Below are 24,401 nucleotides of genomic sequence, written 5' to 3'. Positions count from 1 at the left end.
CCTCTGGCCATTCCTATACAAACCCTATCCAAAAAAGATGGGGAAAAAGGAGAAGTTGATCACCATGGTGACAATCAAAAAAATACAGGCTCTGAATTAGCTGAAGATATCTAGTGCCTAGATTAATGTAAAGGCCATAAGGGATTTTAAGGCTACCATTACTGCAAAATGACATTTGTCCGCAATTTCCCCCTGTATGTTCTCAGTCCTCTTCACTCTTAATACCCCCCCAACTCCTGCCACAAAAGTAAGCAGATAGATCGGGAAATAGACGCCATCCCTTTTCTCTCTGCCCGAGAATAGTCTGAGTATCACTGATTTTCATTTTTCTGTGTCTTCCCTGAATTTCTCCCTTTCTTGGGATTCGTCTTTCTCTTGTACTGGCTCAGATTAGTGGCTGGGAGAGGGGAGGGGAAAAAGTTTTCTCCCAATTAGGAAGTTCTAAGGTGGTTAAGACCAAAACTTTCTTCAACTTTCCTTTTGGTCTTCAGCATGACCATTCCTTGTGTTCATTCATGGGTATATTAACCCACGCAAAAAGTGTATGCATTCATTTCTGTGGTTTTATCCTGAAAATAGACATATGAAGATAAACACTAACATACATCTTTCTCATTAAAGACCAAGAAAAGACTCCACTTATATATAGACTTAATTCATCAGTCACCTATTCACAAAGTGTCCCTGTTCACTTGCAACCAGAATTGTGTGCACACAGTAAATACATATTCCCTAACTACCTAATAACAGAAATTCCCCCGAACAGATAAATATACTTATTCATCAGATACACATATTATCCATACACACTGAACTGAGACATACAGATCTTTATGATCTTTATACCCATCTCTGCATATGTGAAATTACAGAGCACAGTACAGGTATCTATACAGCTACGCTTACCTGTACACAACATACACACAAACACACACACAAAATACATACACTTTCATCTCCATAATCATGTAAAAATAAGTGTTCAAGTATCAGCTTAACAATTCTGGAAACATTTTGGTAAAGGTCCATCCACTGGCACATATCTAAAGTCATGAGCAAATATGTTCACCTTATAAAGGCAGAGATCCATGCTCCTCTTCACATAATCATTCACCTAAATACCATACACTTAATTGCTTATAGAGTTTCTTACATACACACATTCTGTCAGTGTTCCCGCTGGTGCATAGAGAATTCCCTCTATTACTCTATCAAGATAATATCTCCACCTAAGTGGATATCCAAGACCACTCTCAACGACAAAGAGAAATCTAGAGTTCCACAAAGACATGCGGGCACCTGGCCATTTTTCCAGGTGGAAGGGCCAGAAGCTTGAGGAACTTAAGGAAGGCATTTCGCTGCTACTGTCTGGATCATTTACAGCTGTGTATGGCCACGGCTTTCGCCCAGCTTGAGCTTTTTTCAAAATGACTGAAATGACCGGAAAGCCAAAAGCCAGTTCGTTAAAAGAGGAGAGCGAGAGAACCCCGGAATCTGGAGTCAAGATAGGGTGAAATTAAGGTGAGGAGGACCTGCAAAGTCAGAACTTCTTGATCCCTGCCAGCAGTTATTTGTGTAAACTCTTCTGAGAAGATGAAGAGAAAGGAAGACAGCCTAAGGAAGGAATCGGCCAGGGGGGCGGGTGGGAACCTAAAAGCCTCCATTACTCAAAAGAAGTCAGCAGGAAAAAAGAGTGAGCCAATTTCACTGACCCTACTAAATCTGAAAAAAAAAATCCTGAAACTCTTTCAAACACAACAAAAACACTTCTGTCTGTGTATTAAAGAATCTGCGATTGACTGAACCTGTGGCATGCTATAAAACCTCCCTCTGAACGTATCTTTAACTTATTTCTCTGAGATAAATATCTCCCTTCTATTTATTCATAGCCCTAAATATATCTTCCCTCGACTCCCTTAGAGGAAATGTATGTGAAAATGAAGTTATTTCTGTATCAATCCACGTCTTTCTTTCTCCTTAGCCAGGGCACTGAGCCTACACCACAAATCTAAAATCCACCATGTGTGTTTTGTATTTGAGAAAATCAGAAAATACTGATAAGCCCAGAAATGGGTTTATCACACTCACTGTTATTTAAGGTTTTACCAAACGCTTTCACATCGTCAACATTCTTTTAAAGTCTTTCAACAATGGCACACACGTATATGTAAGCATATATATATATGCATACAGAGGTACAGAAAGATATTGATTCTATTTTTGAGGGAAATAAAGGGAATTTCAGGAGTTTAAGGGGGGTAGCATGGTTTTTAAATAGCACATAAGCTACAATAAAGAACTTTTCTACTGACTAAACAACCATCGACTTCTTACAGGTCCCAACTCTACTATCCTAGTGCTTTCTGATGGAGATTAATTGCACCCTCTCCCCCTTTGCTAGCAGGGCAGATGGCACCCCAGGAAGAAGGGAGCTATTGAGTAAGTTTCCATGAGTCCCTGTGCCCCTAATATTCCAGGTCCTACACTTATTTCCTCCCCATTCACTATCCCATCCTCCCCTACTCCACTCTCCCTGAACTCTACATAACTAATAAGTTCAAATTAACATGTCCTAAGAGGCGTTGCATTGGACACAGCTCATGAACCGAATGTACTCGTTTGGGTGCCCTCACAGTCATGGTCCTGTGAAAATGGCCCGTGAAGCATAACCCAGCCAACATTCTATGGTGCCAGATTTCAAAATCATCCATCTCTATGTCCAGCCAGTCCCTTTTCTTTTCTTGAATTAGGGATTCCCCCCCCCCCAACTGTGTGGTGAATAGTGGGTTTGACTGGAGGACAAAAGTGGGGATGCGATTCCATTACTTTTGACTTCTCTGTGTATTCATATATATATATATATATATATATATATATACATATATGTATACATAAATGTGTATTTACATGTATGTGTATGTGTACCTGATATATGTATATATATGCACACGTCTATATATACATACATACATGTATGGAGGGAGAGAGGAGAGAGAGAGAGAGAGAGAGAAAGAGAGAGAGATTCACTGCAGAGTGCAAGGGACTGCCTAAATGCAAAAGACAATTCCTCTCAGCCGGATAAAGCATGAGTGGCAAGGAGAGGGATTGGGAGGAGTATGGTGCTGCTGGTATTGGTAGGTGATTATAGTACGGGACTTTAAACTATAGCTCATGCTATACCAGGAGGACTTAGAATCATTTTCCACCTCTGCAGAGCTGAGATGCACAGAGTTTTATTTCGTTTGAGAAAATTAATTAAAATAAAGATTTCACAGAAAACACATCTCAGGTACATCGACCACATTCCAGGCCAGAGATCTCTAGTGGCCAAAGGCAGGACTCTGCAGCTGCAGCCTTCACGTCTGTAATAGCTAAAGGGATTTAGATTTTCACCTTCGTATGTGTCTCTTGCCTTCTTTTCCCTACTCTTTGGGAGGAAATAGGAAATAGAAGGGATAAAAACTCTTTCATTTTATTCGAGATTTTTTGGGGGTGGGAAAGAAAATTTTGGAGTCCTTTTCACTTCTCCCTCTGCTCCGCCCACCTTGGTCTGGATTTATTTGGAATTCCAAAGATATTTTAAATTTAATTTGGGATCTGTGGCCAGAGCTGGGAAAAAGTGACTTCGGGTGAGGATTTCGGGTGTGATTCTGGAAAAACACGAGACAGTGCCTCATTTAACACCCTTTTCTCTTTTCCTTTTGCAGTCTCTCTCCCCCCGCCCCCCCCCCCCAGTTAATCTCCCAGTCTCTGACACTTGAATTCAAACCCCTTTCATCTACTTCTACCAGACCTGTCCAGGTCTGGCTAGTCTTTCAGAAACAGGGATTCTTGCACCCTTTCCCTGGCCTTGCTGGATTTAAATTTCCCGCCCTTCTCCATTTTTTTTTGGCAGCGAACAGGATTTTTGTGGACCCTCTTTGGTCCTGGAGATGCCATAACCCCCTTCCCTATTCCAAGACAATTTACAAAAATAATTTCCCAAGTTTATCTTTAAAAAAAACTTAAACTACTCCCAAAAGAAAGGGGGAGGGATGAGAAATAAGACTTCTCTCACAGAACCCCAACCACAAACTAAAATAGATGGAAAAAAAAATGATGGAAAGTGATAAATACCTTTTCCAGCTATTCGGTTTGTTGATTTTCTGACCAAAAGGGGCCTTCGCTTTGTCAGGTCTCAGATGAAGGAGCCAAATCGTCCCCCCCCCACTCTCTTCCAACCTCTTCCCCAACCCCCCTCAGTTCCCTTGTCTAACTTGAAAATGAACTTGGACTTCTCTTTCAGACAGGCCCTAAAACCAAGGGGGGATTTTATTTGTCTGTCTTTGAAGGACTTCCTAAGCCGGGGGGGGGGGGTGTTTTGGGGAGAGGGGGGACAGAAGGTACTCTTTCCCCCATCTGAAGAAGGTGGAGGAGGGCCTGGGACAGAAAAGGGGAGGGGTGACTGCTAATGCCAGCTCTAGGTTTACTTCCTTCGAATTCTTTTGTCAATTTCGGGAGTAAAATCGACCCGCGGAGATGCAAAAGAGAAGGGGGGATGGGAGGGAATGAGGACTAAAAAAGGGAGGGGTGGGGAGAAAAGTTTAAGAAATAGGGAGAAGGGGATAGAAGATGAAAGGCCTCTGTGGAGGTTGGAAAGGGGGGGGGGGAGGGAATAAGAATTGAGGGTATGAAAAGGTTTGAGGAAAGGGGTTAGAAACCCAGGAGGGGAGGGGGATAAAAGACTGAGTTGGGAGTTGGGAAAGAAAGAGAACCGACCTTGGGGACTACGGAAGCAACTGAGGATGACCGCTGGAGATTTCTATTAAAGGAGTGATTGGGCAACAATTCCTGTGATTTCGGGTCTGTTGGCACTCTGGGGAATAGATAGACAGAAGTTAAGCAAAGGTTGAAAGAAAAATTCAAGTAAAGGAGTAGGCAAGGAGCCAATTCAAAGGGCCTATCCTTAGATCTTTCCAGATAAGGAGAAGAAATTGAGGTGAGGGAAAGTACCTCAATTTAAGCTAATCAACCTTAACCTTAATCTATCAATATGTTCATTAATTGGCTTAGCCTTTGGACCTTTGAACAAGAACAAGAGAGCAAATCAAGGTCTTTGGTAATTCCAGTTGCCCAGCCAGTCACCATTCTAGTCTTGACTGGTGAACAGGTACTGCAAGGAATTGAGATGGAAGAAGCCAGAGCTAGAGGAAGATGTCCCAGAGGTGAGTTCTCAGGCTGGGAAGAGAGTTTGGGGCTTTCTCTGAGGGATGGTCTGTGGGGGTGGAAAGATCAAAGTCAATATAGGTAGCTGGGAGATGGAGGAGCCGGGTGTCTGCGTCGGCACACTCTATAGGCCGCCTCCAGACCTCACTGAGCCCTGGGGAATTAAGAACTGAAAAGATGGGGGTGGTGAGAATTCCAGCCTTGGCCCTTTGAGCTCGGCAAAATGGACCTATTTGTGCTTTTCAACCTACTGGCATCTTTCTTCTCCTCTGCTCCCTACCCATATTTCAATAACTATAAGGGAGAGTGAAGGAGTGGGTAAGCCTATAAAGAAAACCAACAAAGACCATCCCTGTCCTTTCAGTTATCCCTTCACTTCTCTACTTTCCTTCCCTTTCCATTAAGGTATATTGTTCAAGTGCTGTTAGTTTTTATGAAAATTTCCTTCTTCTGAATTCTGATTCTGATAAGTACAAGCCCTAGTAGGAAAGGGTCTTTCCAGATCATCTATCTACCCCTCCCCCAATAAAGTCCTTATTCTCACAATTCAAAAACAAAAGGTAGTGGAACTCCTTCCAGTTTTCTCCTCTCTTCTTTTCTTCCTCCACTACATTTGAGAGAATTGTAAAAGAGGACAAGAGAAAGAGCTTTGCCTGAGTTCATCAAACCTTTCTCCCTAAGAGGAAGGAGAAGGAAGGGCTGAAGGCCAGGGAAGAAGAATCTACTGATGTTGAATCTCCAGAGGAAGATTTTGGGAGTTGTGGTTGAGAGAATAAAACTCAATCCCCACAGTGATTCTAAGTGAATTGTGTGAGTCAGGTCCTGGTCTCCATGTTCCTGAGTTTCAGACAGAGGCACAGGCCCATAGCATAAGACATTCCTGGGTTCCTGCAACAGAGATGAACTGCTGCTAAATTAAGAGTTTTGATCTCTACAGGGGTCTGCCTAGAATTCCAAATGCAAACATGCAGACACCGTAATCTGATTCTTTATTTCCTTTAGTATTTCCCCAGTGGAAAATACATACATCTTGAAAAGCAGGCCTTGTGTATATATGATTACATTTGATATCCAACGGATATCCCCACAATATACCCCAAGAACTGTGTTATCACATAAAAGATGTATACAAAGACACGACTAGGATTTCATGTTGTGGGGAATGTAAATTGTTTACTTTTTCATATTTTTGAACATATAGACATGGCACAGGACTTCTCTGAAACATTTCAAATAGCCTACACTGACTTCTAGATACATGGATATACAAATAGGGGTTTGCAGTTAGATGACAAATTGAATGTCCTCTTTATATGATGAGGAATTTCAGAGTCACTTTGCAAACTCAAAATTCAGGATCCCTAGGAAGCAGGAGCACTGGGGAGGGAGAAAAGAATGCTATTTTCCCCAAGCTCTCCAGTTATCTCAACCCTCATCAAACCACCCTTTGAAAAAAGCAATTGAGGTGAGAAGATCAGAATCAAATCTGTCGGGAAAGATTTGGAAAGTATCTAGACAGTGAATGTGTGTTTGTGTGTGGGGGGTGTATATGTGTGTAACATTTATTTGGACATTAAATGCCCTCTCTTTTTTCTCCCTTCATGCAATCTCTTCTCTATTTCTGCAGACCCTGAAGTTGATGGGAGATTGTAGAGGCTATGAGCCATCTTATTCCTCTTTTCTCTTCTGATTCTTAAAATTCAATTGATGAACAGAGTGAAATGACCGAGAAGTTTAGCCTAAATCGACTAGACAGGCTGGACTAGGCTAAGCTGAGCTTGGACGAGGTTGGCAGTCTGTTTCTGTGAGGAAGATCACTTCTTATTCTAGGTTTCTTACTGAAGTCGTGATGTAATTAATTCCTTGGGCCCCACTGGTCCATTTTTTTTTCCTTCCTGGATTTTTTTATTTGATTTTGTCTGTATCTCAGTACAAACTGGGATTTTGGGGAGCGTGGTGGAAGGAAAGATTCGACACTTTCCAGTTAATTAACACTAGAAAATTTCCTCCAATACTAGCTCTGGAGCCTTCACTTCCCATTCTTTTTTTTTTATACTCTACTCTCCTCAGGGTCAACAAGATAGTTTTTTGTTTGGGTTTGTCTTTTGAAGCCGGAGAGATGAGGAGATCCTATGCGGCTAGGGTAACCGGTCCAGACAAGACAGAGTTGTTCCCTATTCCCGTCTATGCCCCCTGGACCTCCACAAGTGGTGGAGGAGGCCTAGTTCTTCACTCTGTTTTCCGGGAGAACCGGGACTTTGGTTGCCTCTCTCTTCTCCCACCTCTTTCGCTGCTAAATTTCGGCCGGCACCGTGCCCCTAATAAATGGAATTGTAAAATGCCCGACTTAATTAAATCTATATCTCATTGCAATAGGAATAGTTAATGTCTTCACATAAACTTAGAAAAGAACATACTATTAATTTTATTTATTGCAGGACTACCTTGCTGTAGGAGCTTTCCAGTGTCTGACCCGGGAGCGCATTGGAGAAATGGAAGGGATTTGCTTCTGGAAACTTAAAGATTATGGAGATCTAAGAAACCTGGACTCTACCAGCAGGGTTCTGGTTCGAATTGAGACAAGTTAGCTCGGGTTAGGGTCCCCAGATCTAAAACCTAAGGAGGAGCTAGGGGCGTATGGATTCGTTAAGAGGTCCTTTGTTCCTTCAAGTCACAGAGTCAAAGAACTGGGTGTATGAATTGGGGCCAGCTCTGGGATGGAAGAGAGGAAAGGTGGAGGTTTGAAGGGGAGATTACTTTGCCCCCCCTCCCAGCAGGAGGCTAAATTGTGCCCCTCTGATGCTCGCGGAAGAGGCTGCTCTGCTCTCCAGGAAGTCCCTGGAAGCGAAGGTCACACGTCTCTCAGTCTAGACCCAGATGGATTTTACCTTGACCTTGGACTCGAGTTGTTTAGGGCTGGACAATTCCCTGAAGAAAGCGAACCCAGTTTTTTTCTCAATTCAACTTCCCTGTCTCCTTCCTCTTGTTATCGTTGTTCTCAACCCAACTCCCCTGTCTGCCTTCTCCATCCAATTCTCTGTGAACCTCTATGGACCTCCCCCTCACCCCACATACATTTTTTTCCCTTTTACTGACCAACTCCTAAACAGCCGCTTTCTTGTCTCAAAGATGACCTCCCCTAAAGATGGAAATGTTATTTAAAAGTTTCTGAAGAAGACCCCACACGAACACACAAACGCACATACCCCACTTTCTGAGTCAAACTAATCCTCTTCTTCAAGGGCCGGGAATAAGCCACTTAGTAGTTAAGGGGGAAGAAGCGGTAGAAAGATTCCTGCTTGCTTAGCAGGAGTTGGAGACCTGGGAGTGAAAATCTCTGGACCACCTCTGCTCCCTTTACTTGGTGACTGGGGACTCAGAGTTTAAAAGCACTTGGCCAGGGACTGAGGATTAAGGGCGGGGGAGGGAGAAAGAAAAGAAAGGAGACCGCGAGGATTGAACAGAAGTTGTTCCCCATGTTTTCCGGTCCCTGATTTTTCCCCTCTACATTTCTATTTCAGCTCTTCATAGCTCAGCTCCGGACTCAGCGCTGTCCAAGATGGGGAAGCAGCCATCGGAGATGCTAAGTACTCGAGAGTTTCAAGCCAGGGGTGGAGACTGGGATCGGAGAGCCGGACCCAGACTGAGAGCCCCATCTACTAAGGCACCCCCCTTTGAAGTCAGAAGGCCTTTTTTCTTAAAAATAAAAACCCAGTGTTTTCGCATGGACACTCTTTTCCTAGAAATGTGATCGTGGTTGAATTTTAAGATGCCATCCTCCACCGCCTTCCCCTACTCCGCCCTCTAAAATTTTTTGACACCGATGTGCTTCCGAGCGTGGTGGTTCAGCTGGAAATTTAGCCACCCTTGCAGGCTTCCCTTCTCCGCCCGAGCACTCCCTTTCAGGCTCCTCGGCGAAGTCGCCCCAAACTCTGCACCCGTCTACCGTTCTGCCCCCCCCCCCAGTTCAGCGCTTCCACCAGGGGGGTTTAAGCATCCCTGGGGCAGAGGAAAGGGAAAAGAAAAAGGGTAAAGGCGGGAGACATTTGCTTCCTGGGACTGAACCCGTAGAGCGTTCAGACTGAGGTTAATGCCAGAGCACTAGACAAAAAGGAACGGGAAAGAAGTGAGGCAAAGACGTATTCTCATCTTTTCACCCTATTTCTCCCCATTCCTTTGGTGTAAGCCCACCCGAATCGAGACTAATTCTGATTTGAACCACGGTTTTTCTAAGCCAGATTGTTACCTCTCATCTCCATTTCTACATCCCAGTTTATTTCTTTTCCTATTTTAATGCCCATTTTTAATTCTCTTATTTCCGTCGTCCTCAAATCGTCTCCATTTCTAGCCTTTCTCTGCCCCGTTCCCCTTTTTCTATTATTTTCTTTTATTCTTAGAATCACTATGGCTTTTCCCTCGGCAATGGTGTGGAGGAGGCCGGGAGGGGTATAGGAACTCCCGTCTCTTTCTCCCCGGAGTCGCCCTTCCCTAGCATTGAGAAGGCTGGCCATGAAGCAAAGCAAGGGGCAGGGGCCAGGAGAGTGATCCCCTCTCCCTAGGGCAGCCTCGTAAGGATAAGAGGTTTGGTTGCAAGGAGATTCGGGGAGATGGTCTGTAATGGAACTAGCTCTAACATCAAAGCCCAGTCTGACTCCTTCCAGCTGGGAGCTACAGGGGAGCTAGCTCTCCTTGGCTGAGCAGAAATGCTACCTCTACACACACACACACACACACACACACACACACACACACACACACACAGACGCCGCTGCCACCATCACCCCCTCTCTTTTATTCTTGTTTGACCAATTTTTAAAATTCTCTTTTCTCCCACATACCCCAACACCTAATCCGTGATTTCTGTTGTCTCTGTAGCCTCCATTTACCGGGAAAATGGAGGGGGGGAGGGAAATGGGAAGAAGAGAGATGTAAATCGCCCCCCATACCCCACACCCCTTATTCTCCGGCTCCCCAGGGGGAACCACGGAAACCAGCCCCTCCTCCTTAGCGTCCACCAAATAGTGCCCTCTCCCCTCCACCCCCCACCGTGCCCCCCTTTTCCCAGGTCCTCTAAGGGGCGTAGCCCTTGTTCTTTAAATCTCCCCACCCCCCCCCTCCTATGAGCCAATCAACACCCGGCTGTACCTTCCCCCGCCCCCTCCAATAGGGCGGAGAACCCAGGAGACCGGGACTGAGTGTCACGTGCGGAGAAGAAGTCACGTGGTAGGAGGCAGGGAGGGGAAGGGGAGTCATTTCGTGCGAGTGTATTTCTTAATGAAGCGGCGAAGGACGGTGCAACGCATGCGCCGCGGCCCAGGGAGGGAGCAGGGGGTGGGGGGAGGGAGGAGAGGAGGAGGAGGAGGAGGGAGGAGAGAAGAGGGGGAGGGGGAAAAAGGGGAACGAGGTGTCTCCCTCGCTCTCTCCCTCGCTCTCTCCCTCTGGCAAGTGGAGTTTTTAAAAAGCTCGAGCAGATCATGTCATGACGACTTCGCTGCTCCTGCACCCGCGCTGGCCGGAGAGCCTTATGTACGTCTATGAGGACAGTTCGGCTGAGAGCAGCGGAGGAGGCGGAGGCGCCGGCGGTGGAGGAGGCGAGGGAGGCGGCGGCGGCGGCGGCGGCGGCGGCGGCGGCGGAGGAGGAGGAGGAGGAGGAGGAGGAGGAGGAGGAGGAGGGGGGGGGAGCTGCAGCGGAGCCAGCCCCGGCAAAGCCCCGATCATGGACGGACTGGGCGGCAGCTGCCCCTCCAGCCACTGCCGGGACCTGCTCACCCACCCGGTCCTGGGGCGGCCCCCGGCTCCCCTGGGCGCTCCGCAGGGCGCCGTCTACACGGACATCCCCGCCCCGGAGGCGGCCCGCCAGTGCCCCCCGCCGCCGGCGCCCCCCACCTCGTCCAGCGCAACCCTGGGCTACGGCTACCCGTTCGGGGGCAGCTACTACGGCTGCCGCCTCTCCCACAACGTGAACTTGCAGCAGAAGCCCTGCGCCTACCATCCCGGGGACAAGTATCCCGAGCCGTCGGGGGCCTTGCCGGGCGACGATTTATCCTCCAGGGCCAAGGAGTTCGCCTTTTACCCCAGCTTTGCCAGCTCCTACCAAGCGATGCCCGGCTACTTGGACGTGTCCGTGGTGCCGGGCATCAGCGGGCACCCCGAGCCCCGCCACGATGCCCTCATTCCCGTCGAGGGTTACCAGCATTGGGCGCTCTCCAACGGCTGGGACAGTCAGGTGTACTGCTCCAAGGAGCAGTCGCAGTCAGCCCACCTCTGGAAGTCTCCTTTTCCAGGTAAGGGGCTTTTCTTGAGTGACACTGCAACCCCATCCTCATTGCCATTTCCCGCCTCCCACTCCCCAACCCTTCTCCACACACACACACACACACACACACACACACACACACACACACACACACACCCTGGGGCTCCGCACCCCAGCCACCCCCGCTGTCTGGCCCCGGCGCGCCCGGCTGCTGAGGGAGCCGGCCGGGCGAGCTGGGTTGAGGAATGCGCCGCTGAAGGAAATCTGCTCCGACACGTTCCCTTGAGCTGCCCCGCCGAAAGTGAAGCAATAACAGGCGCCCGAGCGCCTGGCTCCCCGGGCTTCCAGCGCCCAGGGAGTACCGGCCCCAGCTCCCTTCACACTCCCAGACCCAAAAACACAATTGGCCTCATTTATAAAGCCAAAACCCAAAACAAACAACGGCAACGAAAAAAAAAAAAAGAAGATGCTATGCAGGGTATTAAAATGTTCTCTTCTAGCAGAACTGGCCAGGTATTTCAGGCACCATTCAGGTTCTTTAAAGACCCTGAATTAGTCATATAGTTTGGTTACATTTTAGCCAAAGGACTTTTTTTTCTTAATTATTCTAGTTGTTGGGATCCATATAATTGTAACGCACTTGCCTGTCAGGATAATTAGTCCTTTTTATAATTTTTGGAGTTCAAATCTGGTTAACTTTCTAGTCTCAAAAACAAAAACAAAACAGGGGGAGCGTCCCTGGACCCTTTGATCCAAGAAACATGGAGAGAGTTTTGGGGAGGGTATTCATAGCGTCTAGAGGCATGGATGGATGACCAGAAGGAACTAGAAGAGATTCCTAGGCTGGGGTGGGGGGGGGGGGGAGACAAAAATAGTGTGTCTGTGTGTGGGTGTTCTGTCGCTTCCTTCACTGTGCTTTTGGATGAATTCATTTTCCATCTGGGGTAGACCTAAAGCTATATTCCTACAAGATAGTCCTATTCCCCCATTCCATCAGAAGAAAAGGCGAGTGGAGAGATGGGGGGGGGGATGTCTCCCAACAGAGAAGATTCGGTTCTAGCTAAAGGAGGCAGATCTGAGGACCTCAAAGATGTTTTAATTTGTCCTCTTAGCTTCTCCTAAGTGAAAAAAGAGAAGTCGGAGGGAGCATCGTGAGAGTTACAGGACCACTCTATTCCCTTACTAAAGAACCTGGGGTTTGGGGGGGTGTGGAGGGTGTCAACCCAAAGCAGGCTACAACTACTCTCCCTCTGGGATCACTGCCTTTGATCTCTTGAGCTAGAGGTGTAGAATAAAGAATAAAAGTCCTCTCCAGGGTTGGGCCTGAGAATCCTCGGTATACGGGTTTGGAAGAAAAAGATGAGATCGATATTGTAGAAACGTAAATAGAGCTGCACACAGCCAACCACAAGGAATCAATCTCATTTTTTTAGTTCTATTATAGGATAGAGGGATCCTTCTGGACAGGCTACACCCAGTATCCATTTCCAGGGCCATAGTCCTAGGTTAAACACAGACATAGGATTTGGATGATGCATCTGCAGCTCCTGATCCTTCCATCATCATCTAGTCAAATGGAGCTTGTTTGGAAATCAGTAGCTCCCAACAAGGAATGGGCGGAGGGGGGAACTCCTTAAGCACTCTAGGAAAAGACCAGAGTAAGGGCACTGTGCCACCCTCTCCCAAGAGCTGGACAGCAGGCAGAGGATAGGAACTGGTAAGGCAAAGGGCTTAGAGACAGTTTAGAGGGACTAAGGGGCCTAGGAGGGTGTGAAACATTGGAGTTGCAGATGAAAAGCTCTGAAAATATCTTCCTTCTTTCAAGTCACCTCTTAGCATAGCATTTTAGAAGAAAACTAAGAGCTTTTAAAAAACTAAGCTAAATTAAGATAGTCCTCAGAGATTTATTAATTGTATAATTGCATAACATATAATGTAAAATTCAGCTTCTCAGCAGTTCATCTGTATATTGTCTACACACATTTATAAACACGCATGCATATTACACAAATTGGTATGTACATATATCGGTATAAATGTGTTGTGTTGTGCACTTCTATACATGTGGATGACAGAATTGGTGGTAAATTAGTACAATGAGGTCAAGTAGATAAAATTCAAACACATTTTTATCTTAAACTGTATTTCCATCTTTTTGCCCATGTCTTTAGACTTTTAAATCCTTTAGAAGGATCAGGATTTAAAGGTTACTCAGTGAAAGCGTTGCTTGTTTAGTCTATATATGTGTCTCTATGTATGTATATATGTATATATATGTATATGAATATGCATGTGTATCTCTGGTTGAATGGGACTTGATCTCCATACATAGAATGATGTAGAGAACAGTAGACAATTAGGTAGAAAGAGAAAGATAAGGGGGGAGGGGGGAGTTTTCCGGTGGTTTAAAAAGAAATTTTCCACATAATAGCCTCTACAGCACATTTCATTTTGGTGCCAGTATAGAAAGGTAATGTAGGCTGAAAGATCCAGAAGGAAAGAGGGGCAAGAGAGGAGAGGGAGAAGAAAAGGGAGAGAAGGATAAAAAGAGAAGCAAGAAAAAAAACAACAAAAAAAGGAAGAAATAGAGAAAGGAGGGAGATGCAAAAGGGAAGAGAAGGGGGCTGGAGAATGGGAAAAGAGAAGATGCAAGAAGGGGAGAAAGAGAGAGAGAAAGAGTGAAGGAAAGTGGAAATACTGTGCTACTGGATGTACTCAAAAAAGATCCCATTAACTACAACTTCAGTCTTTAGTGATCAAGGTCCTGATCCCATTTCGAATGTGGGAACAGGAACAAAACATGTCCAGTCAGACACGTGTGACCAGGGTTGTACAGTATTTTTGGTGGACTGAGAATACACAAAGATATGAACAGCTCCTGTCTTTAGCAGTGAGTCCAGTGAAGACTGGAGAATTCTCGGATTCTCACTTGCTCCACAAACCGCATAGTTCAGGCTGCCAAGTGGATTTTGGAGGAGGGCATGAATACTTTGGCTTGGTCTTCGAATTAACTGGAGCGCCGCCAGGTTTGCCGACTTTCTACTGTCTGCTGAGGAGACACAACTCTGAGTCTGGGTGCCAGAAGTCCCCCATCTTACTGTCTTCACCCTTCTAAATAATACAGTTGAAAGTGAAGAAGGGGCTTTTACAGGAAGCGGGAAAGTGGGCTGTTTTCTATGAAGACCAAAACAACCTATTTATGTTTTTTTTTAAAACCCTCCAGCGAACTGGTTCTTTGGCAAAAATACATACAAAATAATAGGTTGTGTTCCTGTTATATATGTTCTCTGAAAGTATAGATATAACACATTAAAAGAAGCTCTAAGCTAAGTAGAAAGTTTGTTGCAATTATTTGGGAGTAATTATTTAGCTAATTTATACACACAAACCGCACCCCCTTTCCTCAACATACCAATGTGGACTTGAGTTCTTTGCCTATTCTCTGATCATAGAGACAGCGATGCTAACATTGCGAATCTGAAAATGGGGATGATTATTCACCGGGTGGGTGGGGGCGATTCATTAAATTCAGCAAGTCAACTGATCCAAGGAGAAAGAAACATCAAATCTATGTTGTTTCAATTGTCCAGCATTGTGCTGGAATTGGAGTTGCGTAGATAGCCAATTCATGGTCATTCAGTGCTCCGCTCTTCACCTTCTCTTCTTTGCAGAGATTATTTTTCTTTAATAATCCAGATGATTATCCCACAATAACCATCTAGTACCTGCAATACACAGGGCTCATGTGATTGCAGATAAGAGTTTGTGGAATGTACCCTAGTAGGGTGGATAAGAAGAGCAAGGACCTGCTCTCCTGTGGACTTTTTCATAGCCTGTTCTCCCTGGCAGAACTTTTGCCTGTATTCCCGAGATCCATCTACATTGGTAGTAGATGGCAATCTAGTAGGTGAAGAAGACATTTTCCCTTCTTGACCTATCCATTTCACGACACAATTCATCCTGAAATAGCCACAAAATTGAATGCAAAAATTAGGAGGAGTTTATTGGGGCAGTTGTGGGAAGGAATAGAGGACCCAAATGATTGCCACAATTTTTCATTTGTCTTTGGAAAGTCTATGATGCTTGTTGAGGGGGTGGGGGGGAATGAAGTTACTTTTCTTCTTTGATCTGGTTTTCTGAATCTGAAGAAAGGGAATATTGGGGGGAGTGGAAAGAGGTGGGAAGGAGAAGGCACAGTTAGGATCTTTGCTTCTAACTCCGTACAGCTCATTAAGAAGGCACTGGCTTTCTTTATAGGAACCCCAACATAATTTCCTTCCCCCTTTGAATCTGAGAAACTGTGCCTTCTTGAACTGTACCTCTGTTTTAGCAAGGTAGGTGGGAGGTTTCTTCTGAATCAATCCAACAACTGGAAAGTCACTGAAGGCACTTGGTGAGCAGGGAGAGCATTCTATGGGACAAAGATCACCCATGGGATGCCACAGTTGGAACCTTCTTTCCTAAGACTAGTTTGTGGACTTCTATTCATGGGAATGATTGTGTTCCCCTTCAAGGGTTTGCATTGTTTCCTATCATTTATTGTACCTGCTTTAGTAAGAAGTTCCCAAGACTAGGGCGAAGGCAAAACTGAATTTTCCCAATCATTGTATCAGGGTTTCCTGGCTGAAATAGGGAGGCCTAGTCTAGAAGAGGCAATGCAGTAATTGAGTTTCCCTATTTCTTCCTTCCTCCCTTTTTAATTTTCCCTATACAAAATCAAAGAAAACATCATCAAGACTTTGGTTTTATTTGTCAGAATGAGGCCAAAATGCTCCAGGTTTAGGTAGCATAAATTAGCTACTCAAGATAAATTCATTATTTAAAGCAACTTGAATTACTCACATAACAAAAGCCAAGGTGCTTGAATTACCCAATTTAGGTTACCTCATTAGGTATGGGAAAGACCCTGCTGAATTACCCCAATATTGAGGAAGCTTCATTTTTGGAGGGGCTTTGTCCCACAAACCTCAAGTTCCTGCCTCCTATACCTCACCCACTTCCCTCCAGGGAGGAGGTAGATCCGGGGTATTGGCTTCATCTCATAGATTCTTTCCCATGTTTCTCCCCAGATGTAGTACCCCTGCAACCGGAGGTCAGCAGTTATCGAAGGGGTCGAAAGAAGCGAGTGCCCTATACTAAGGTGCAGCTGAAGGAACTCGAGAAGGAGTATGCGGCCAGCAAGTTCATTACCAAAGAGAAGAGACGGCGAATCTCAGCCACTACCAACCTCTCAGAACGCCAGGTTACCATCTGGTTCCAAAACCGTCGAGTCAAAGAGAAGAAGGTGGTCAGCAAAGCTAAGGCACCCCATCTCCACTCAACCTGACCTTGGAGCCCTAAGCCCCCCCCATACCTCCCCACCTATTTATATCCTGCTTTGTACTATAAAAGGAGCCTACCGATGGACACTTTGCTGGTGAATCGATTATTTAATATTAATACTAATAAATAATATTAATGTGGAGAAAGAGAGGAAGGAAGGAAGCAAGCAAACAAGCAAGCTGGTACTGGGTGTGGAGAGGGAATATGCACATCCCCTTTTCCCCACCTCACTAATCTTCCAGGTGGAAAGTGGAGCTTTGGATTCAGAAATTTTGGATTCAGAAATATTTAGGCTCATATGGGTTTGGGGGGGCTGAATTCCTGTCAGTAGCTGGGGAACAGTTTAGATACAATCTTTAGGAAGAAAGTCGAGCCTCCATCCTCTTCCTCCTCATCGTGTCTTCCGTCCCAACCTTTCACCCACACCCAGACCCCAGCAAAAGAGATGTAAGGTGAAGGTGAAGTTTAGTATCATTCCTGTAAAATCCGGATTTTTTATGCTGCCCTCAGTATTTCTGGGAGCAATATAAACTCCCCCCAATGAAGGCTTGTGGGATAGGATGTAGAGGGCTAACTTTTCCCTCTAACATTTTTGCCACTTCGTATTGAGCAATGTTTAGAAAGGTATCCCACTAAGTTGTGTGTACATTTTAAAGTCATATTAATATTAATAATAATTATAATTTGGCCTGGGAAGGAGAGGGGGAGTCCAAGACCCAGTGCCTGGACCTGTCTTTTTATCTCTGTACTATATTGTTCCTTCCAAAGCTTCAATCCCTACCCCTTATGGCCTCATCCTCCTTCTGTGACTTCCTCAAAAGTCCTAATCTGGAGGACTTTCAGATGTTAAGGCCCCAGTCTTGGATCACCCCATAGAGCTCTTGTTCTGAGCCTGTGTTGATCTTTACCCAACACATCACTCCTCACTCTACTAGAAGTCCAAGAAATACACAAAGATAACCAAGCTGCTAACATGTTTATTTTTCATTGAGAATGAGGAGGGGGCTAGGAATCCATTTTATTTTAAGAGGAAAAAACAAATTTCACTTAAAAGTGAGCAGGAGAGAATTTCCCATACTAGACGTTTGCCTGGAGCTCAATCTTTTTCCACACCAAGAGAAACATTTCTAATTCAAATCATTTTGGCACCCCAACACTTTCCTTGGCCTCCAGGATCCAGAATCTTCAAGCAAAATCAATTTTCTTGGAGGAGGCCTGAACTAATCCTGCTTTGGCCTGCCAAGTAGACATATTTTAATAGTTCCTTCCATGATGATGTCTGGGCTGTTGGGGTTCCAGGTCCCCTCCCCAGTTCTCTCCCACCCTCCACTAGCACCTCACAAAACAGTGTTCTTTGGAAAAAATGTCACTCTAAAATCTCTCTTTTTTTTAAAATGTCTTGTATCTGTATATAGTATTGTGGTGTCTGAATGACAATGTACTGAATGCAAAAAGAAAAAATAATAACAACCTGTTTTTAAAATAAAATCTTTTTTTTTGGCCTTGACCTCATTTCTCAGATTCCTTAAAAATCCTGTCCTGCCTCACTGATGCCATTGAGAGTTCTACCCTTCACTGCAGCATCTTCACTGTACATAGGTTAATGAATTGGCTTCACTTGGCAGCACATTTGACCGAATAGGGCCTAAACCTAAATTTCCTTTCTGGAGAATAATCTAGGTAATTGTGGCTATGTAGACATGGCCTCTGAGATTAGAAATCGGACAGTAGAGCAGGAAAAGGGGGGCATGATACATGTTGAATCGGGTTTGAAATTAATATCTTGGCTTTGTGGGTTGAAAAAAATCCCAGGAAACTTAAGAGGGTCACTATTTCTCTTTGGCTATAGGTGGGGAAACTAAACCAGGGTTTAGTTTTCCAGGGAGTGGGAGAAGACAAGTGTTCCATATAGGATTCTTATCAGATGGCAATCAGTCAACTTAGGCCGTGAAGTTATCCGAAACCACTATCTCTTTTACCATTTTCTTTTTCAATAGAGTCTACTTCCAAGGCAAGTAGGAAGGAGGGTAGTGTCTGGCTCATGAACAGAACTGGAGGGTAAAAATTCAGAGAACAGAAATCCTCCTCCCTTGGAGATATCCCAGATCTCCCTATGCAGTTCCATATCCCCAGAATCAAGTGGAACCAAGAGCAGTGGACTTTCAGACCCTACCCACTGGACTCCTTCAGAACTCAAAGGCTGGTTAAATTTGCTCCATTTTCCCCCTGAAGTATCTTGGGGATACGGGAATCAGGGAACCTAACGGTTGAATCAGCCCACTCCTCTTTGCCTGTGTAGACGTGACCGCTAATTTGTTTCTCTGGTCTCGTTCAGTTCCTATCTCCCTATCTGGCGGAGTTAATGAGATCGTTAAGTTGTCAGGTTAAGAGACTTTTAAAAAGCAATATAGCCTAAAACAATGTTATCTCAGATTAAATCTTTATTGCGGCAATTTTTATTTATATATAATATTTTCTTTTCTCCTGAGACGCAGAAAGACCCGAGGCAATGGGTTGGAAATCCGAGTTCTCTTTACTCCTCATTGATTGCCTTGATTGCAGGATGCCTCAAGCCTTTTCCAATTCTATTTAAATAAACGTGGCCTGGAGGGGTACCAAGATTCTTTCTCCCCCCCCCCCAAAAAAAACAGAGCTCACAAAAAACCAACAGAATTATTTCCTGCATTCCCCGCCCCCCAAGTTGGCGTTGTCTAAGAGATCTCAACTTTCGGAGGGGTTCGGAGAGAGAACTAACTCCATGCGTCTGAACCGAACCAGGGAAAGACCGCGCTGGAAACCCGCTCCCCCAGGAAGAGAGTTTGCCTCCCTATATGTGTCCCCCAGTCTTCTTCTCCATCTAGAAATCACTTTGTACTACTTTGAAGGTGAAAATGGTTGGGGGAAAAGGAACAACTGATCAGGTCCATTGGAGAGCTGACGAGAAGCATCTTGAGGCCTAGGGGAGGGCATTGGATGAAGCTCCCCATGCCCTGGAAAGGGCTTTCATTTTCTTTATGAAGAAAGGTACTGAAGACTGAGTAGACTTATTCGTGAGAGGCTAGAACATCAAGTCAGTGAATTGGGAATCTGTGGAAGGGGTCGTCCCTAATTCCGGTAGAGGGGCCATCTCTCCAATAACCACAAGCATATCTAGAGCCCATCTGTGGCCCCTGCAGAGGGATGGAGGAACACAAAGTTGAGATTTTTACTTTGGAGGAGACAGGCTGGTTTTTTGGTGTTTTGTAGCTATTCAGAAGGGCTTCATTCCCTCCCTCCAAAAGCTGTATTTGTGTGAATGTGATGGGGGGGGGGGGTGAGGAATGGGGGGAAGGGTTCTGTTGGGCTCTTAAGTTAGTGATTTTGTACCATACCCCAAGAGATAACTTACTGAATAACTTAAGAAGGAGATGTATGATATGTGTGTGTGTGTGTGTGTGTGTGTATGGCTGAAAAACAGACAAACAGTACAATATACATAGGGACTTGTGGTGTTCGAAAAGACATGTTTGTTTGGATCTGGATGGTGTGGTGAGACACTTTTGATTCCTTAATAACTTGATTTAGAGGCCTCTCCTCCCAAAAAAAAGTACACGTATGGTGTTATTGTTGAATTATTCACATATATAGTGTATTCACATATATAATATATGTACATATATGTATGTATGTATGTATGTATGTGAAATTTCATATAAATGTTCTCACACGACTAAGAAGATGTATGTATAACCAAACCAGTATTCTTTCTTAATTTGATTGAGTCCTGAGTGTCATGTGGACATGTAACTATGTTGGGTGAACGTGTGTGCCTCAAGTGAATATATGAAAGAATTCTTATGTTTTCTTCTAAATTACATTCACAAATGCATTCCCTTCTCAGATAGTCCCCAGATTTATCCTATAGCCTTTATGTGTGATTGTATGGCAATAAAGGGGTCAATATTTGATGTGAGTTTGCTCTAGAATCTACAGAGAGTGTACTGTGAGCATGTGAAATAAAGATTTTTTTTTGAAAGAATGCAATAATATGTGGAGTCACATGAAAATATCAAGGCGGGGGAAATTCTTTTCAGAAATCTGGTATCCTTTTCATTCCCCTTTTGGAAATTCCAATTTGGAAATTTGGAAATCCAAATCACAGATGCCCTAAACTTTGACCTCTAAACTTGTTCTCTCCATTTCTCCAATCCTTTGGGATTGCACTCCCGCAGAATGATCCCAGGATAGGGAAAGAAGCATTCCTGAAAAAGTTGGGTATCCCTCATTCCACCGCAGGATGCGGGATTTAAAACACAGTACCCAGATATCTCTTGAAAAGGGAAAAATACGCACACACCTTGAGCCGATCAAGTCCACGACACTTTCCTTGAGTTTGTCCCCTCCTTGTACACTTTCTCCTCCACCCTTCTCTCTCCAGTGGCCATTTTGCCGATCTGTTGCTGCTAAAGGTAGGTTCATGGGTGAGGAAGGTAGACACCAATGCCCATTCAGTTCAAAGGGAGCACAGCCTGTGTCTGAGGCTCACGTTTATCTTCCTAATCTTTCTCTGTTTATTGGACTGTCCTTTCTGCCCAGGGATCAGGTCCTGTGAAAGGAAGTGGGGGAACGAAAGGCAACAGACCCCCAATATTACTGAAGAGAACCCCGCCCCACAACCTGGTTTAGTACTTAGCTCCTCCCCCACCCCTCACCACAAATAGCAAAGTTCAGACATGTGTCTGTTGACCACAATATCTGGGCGCTTGGAGACTTGGGACGGAAGATTGGGGGTTTCAAAGGCGAAGGAGCCGATGAGAGGAGGGTTATGGAGGGGAGAGAACCAACAACCAACCGGGTCTTTTCCTCTTTTAGCCTTGACCATGACTAGGTCTTTCTGACCTTGACATCACAGAGAGCCGCGAGTGATAGAGAGGAGGGGGAAGGGGGAAAAGCCTTGATCTTCCGGTGACCAGAGAGGGGGAGGGCCGACTCGCCATCCCCCTCTTCTCTCCCATCCCCTCCTCCTCTCCCCCCACCCTACCAGGGAGCCCGCCCGCTTCTGTTTACAGATAGAGGAGGTGTCGTCTTCAGTCTAGACAGGGAAGCTAATAACACCAATAAAAGGAGGAGAGAAACTGTCCCTAAGTCTTCTCCCTATTCTTCAGCCTTTGGCCAGGGCCCTACCTCCCCCACCCTCCTCAGCCACCCTGGCTTTAACTTTCCAATTGGGGCTGGGGGTGGTGGTGAAGAGAAAAGAGAACTTCGTGATGCTAACCGCACCCCCCCCCCCTCGACAATAGTCACAGAGGTAAGTTCTCGCCGCGCTAGATACGGGCTACAATCCAGGGTAACTGGCCATTTACTAGCCAGAGGACAATTTGGGTTGTCTCTCGGGGTCTTCCTCTCTCCTTATTCCTATCCCGCCGTCAGCTTTCACTCCACCCCCCACCATTCCCAGGAAAAGAAAGGAGAAAGTCGGGATGTCTACTCCTTTGATTGGAGGAGAAGGGAAGGGAAGATTTGAAAGTCCACCTTCTAAGAGGGTTCAAAACCAGCATAAGCCTGAAAACTGGGCAAGAAAACGGCCGACTTCTGGACGCTTTGCCATAGGCCACGGTCACGGCCAGCTGCTGAAGCAGACGTGTATAGGGCTGATCCTCCATCAACATCACTACCACCACCCCACCCCACCACCTCTATTCGAAAGATGAAGGGAAAAGAGAGCAAAGGGCGGAGGGAATGGGAAGGGAGCCAGTGGCAGCGTGGCTATCAGGGAAGGGGGCAGAAGCTGGAGGATGCAGAGTTAAGGCACAGGAAGCACTAGTTTTGTTGGGCCGTCTGTAGTGGTTTGTGGGTGTGGTGTTTTGGAGATTTTTTTTTTAAGCTTGATCCCTGCACCTTTCTGGAGTCTCGGGCGTCCCTGACACTAATTCACTAGGCGGAGGAGATCCTCTACTGGCGGCGGAGGGAAAAATGTAATACAACGAAAATATTTAACTGTTAGTTTGCCAACCCTGCTTCCTGGAGAAGCGAGCAGGGCTCCCATTCCTCTCTGAATTGGGAAGAGAGTGGGGAAAAAAACAGATAATTTTTTTTCTTCCTCTCTACTGAGATGCCCTCGAAGTCTCTTGATGTGACTCCCCTCCTTCTTTCCCCTCACTATCACTTTCTGAACTTTAATCCGAGGTGCGCCTCTGGGTGAGGGAATCGACTGATTTGTTGGAGGTGAAGATGTTTTCACAGTCCCTAAAGCTAAGCCCAGGTCTCTCAGCCCTAGCCTTTCCTGCAGTTAGGACAGACCCCCATTCCATCTTCATTTCCACCCTCTACAGACAATCCTGTAGAGATGAGTGAACCCATTAGATAGCTGGTACCATCGGTTCTCCCTCACATTTTTCAGTTCTCCCTTCTGAAAAAAAGAGAACCCCTCAGAATCACCCACTTGATTTTCACAGTTTCTCTCAAATGTGGGAGAACTGAAAGAAAAGAGGAAAGTGATCCCTAATCCCCAGCTCTAGGATAAACCAAATGTTTCGTGAATTGAAGCTCCTTAGTTTTCCTTTCTTCTGCCTCCCTTCACCCGCACAGCACACACCCCTCCAATCTCCACACCTCAAATGCAAGTACTATTTCCCCAATTCCAATGTCTCAGCGTGGCAGAACCGGTGAAGGATAGGATTGAAAGGGTTCAGTTGAGAAGGGCCATCTCCGTTCTCCATTCCTCATCCCAAATCCCTTACTCTTCCGCCCCACTCCCATTCCTCCCTAGCTAACTTCCCTCCGGGGGGTCTAAGTAAGTAGCTTCATTTACATAAATGGCAGACCCTGTTTTTTTTTCCTTTCCCCTCTGCAAACTAGACAGTGACCTTGAACTGGGCCTGCCAGGAAGCAAAGAGTATAGCACCCCCAATGATTCCAAACCGAAACCCAGCCTCAGTAAAGGTGCGATGATGCCCCTGCTGTCTCTGGGAAGCTCTTTCACCAATGGTAGGCGAGAAGCAGGTCTGCTCGGGTTGGTGAAAGAAACACCTTCCGGAAGGTCCAGTGGGGACAATGCCTGCCTGTGTGGCTGCGAGATGAGTCTGTAGGAAATTCGCCTCACACCGACTTAGAGCTGTGAATGGGAAAAGAAACAAAGGTGTGGCCGCGGAGAGAGGTTCTGTGTATGTGTCTCCCTTCAGGGGGACCTCAGGATGTTGTATAATCAAGATTTTAGAAAGGATTTATCGGAGAGTATCCATTCCATTCATTTTAATTAATCTAGGAAATAATTAGTGAGGGAATTGCTGAATTTTGGTGACCAAGATTGGGCAGCTGATTTTTGCTCTTCCTTTTATTTGATTACTATCTCCCTGTATCTGACCGTATCAGTCAATAAGCCCCGTAAAGGTTCATGCTCTCAGTCCAAGGCTGTTTATCCATCTCTAAGGCTAGCTCGCTTCTGTTTTCGCCTTAATCCTGCATCGCGGAATTGGCTGAGGTATAAGGGTTTCCACAATGGGATGAAATCGTGTCTCTCCCTCTGTTTTTCGGCTAGGGACCTAGCCTATGTCTGTGTCCTCGCTATAGCTTCCCCGGAACCGTTGCTTCTCTGGGTCTAGCATCGCGATGGGATAGGCAAACCCGGGAGTTTGGGTGG

General features: G+C 45.6%; 1 protein-coding gene across 1 annotated transcript; it reads left to right on the top strand.

Annotated features, from left to right (window-relative positions):
- The first annotated feature begins 10,684 nt into the window (after positions 1–10,684).
- Positions 10,685–16,862, top strand: HOXC13 (homeobox C13). The gene is made up of 3 exons (XM_074220731.1): positions 10,685–10,772; positions 10,842–11,489; positions 16,531–16,862. Exons 1-3 carry the CDS (start codon positions 10,685–10,687, stop codon positions 16,785–16,787), a joined length of 993 nt encoding a protein of 330 aa, XP_074076832.1. The 3' UTR covers positions 16,788–16,862.
- The last annotated feature ends 7,539 nt before the right edge of the window (positions 16,863–24,401 follow it).

This window comes from Macrotis lagotis, chromosome 2, assembly GCF_037893015.1.
Source record: "Macrotis lagotis isolate mMagLag1 chromosome 2, bilby.v1.9.chrom.fasta, whole genome shotgun sequence".
In the NCBI taxonomy this organism is placed as follows: Eukaryota; Metazoa; Chordata; class Mammalia; order Peramelemorphia; family Peramelidae; genus Macrotis; species Macrotis lagotis.
The sequence above is the reverse complement of the archived record's forward strand: the minus strand, read 5'-3'. Positions and strand labels throughout refer to the sequence as shown.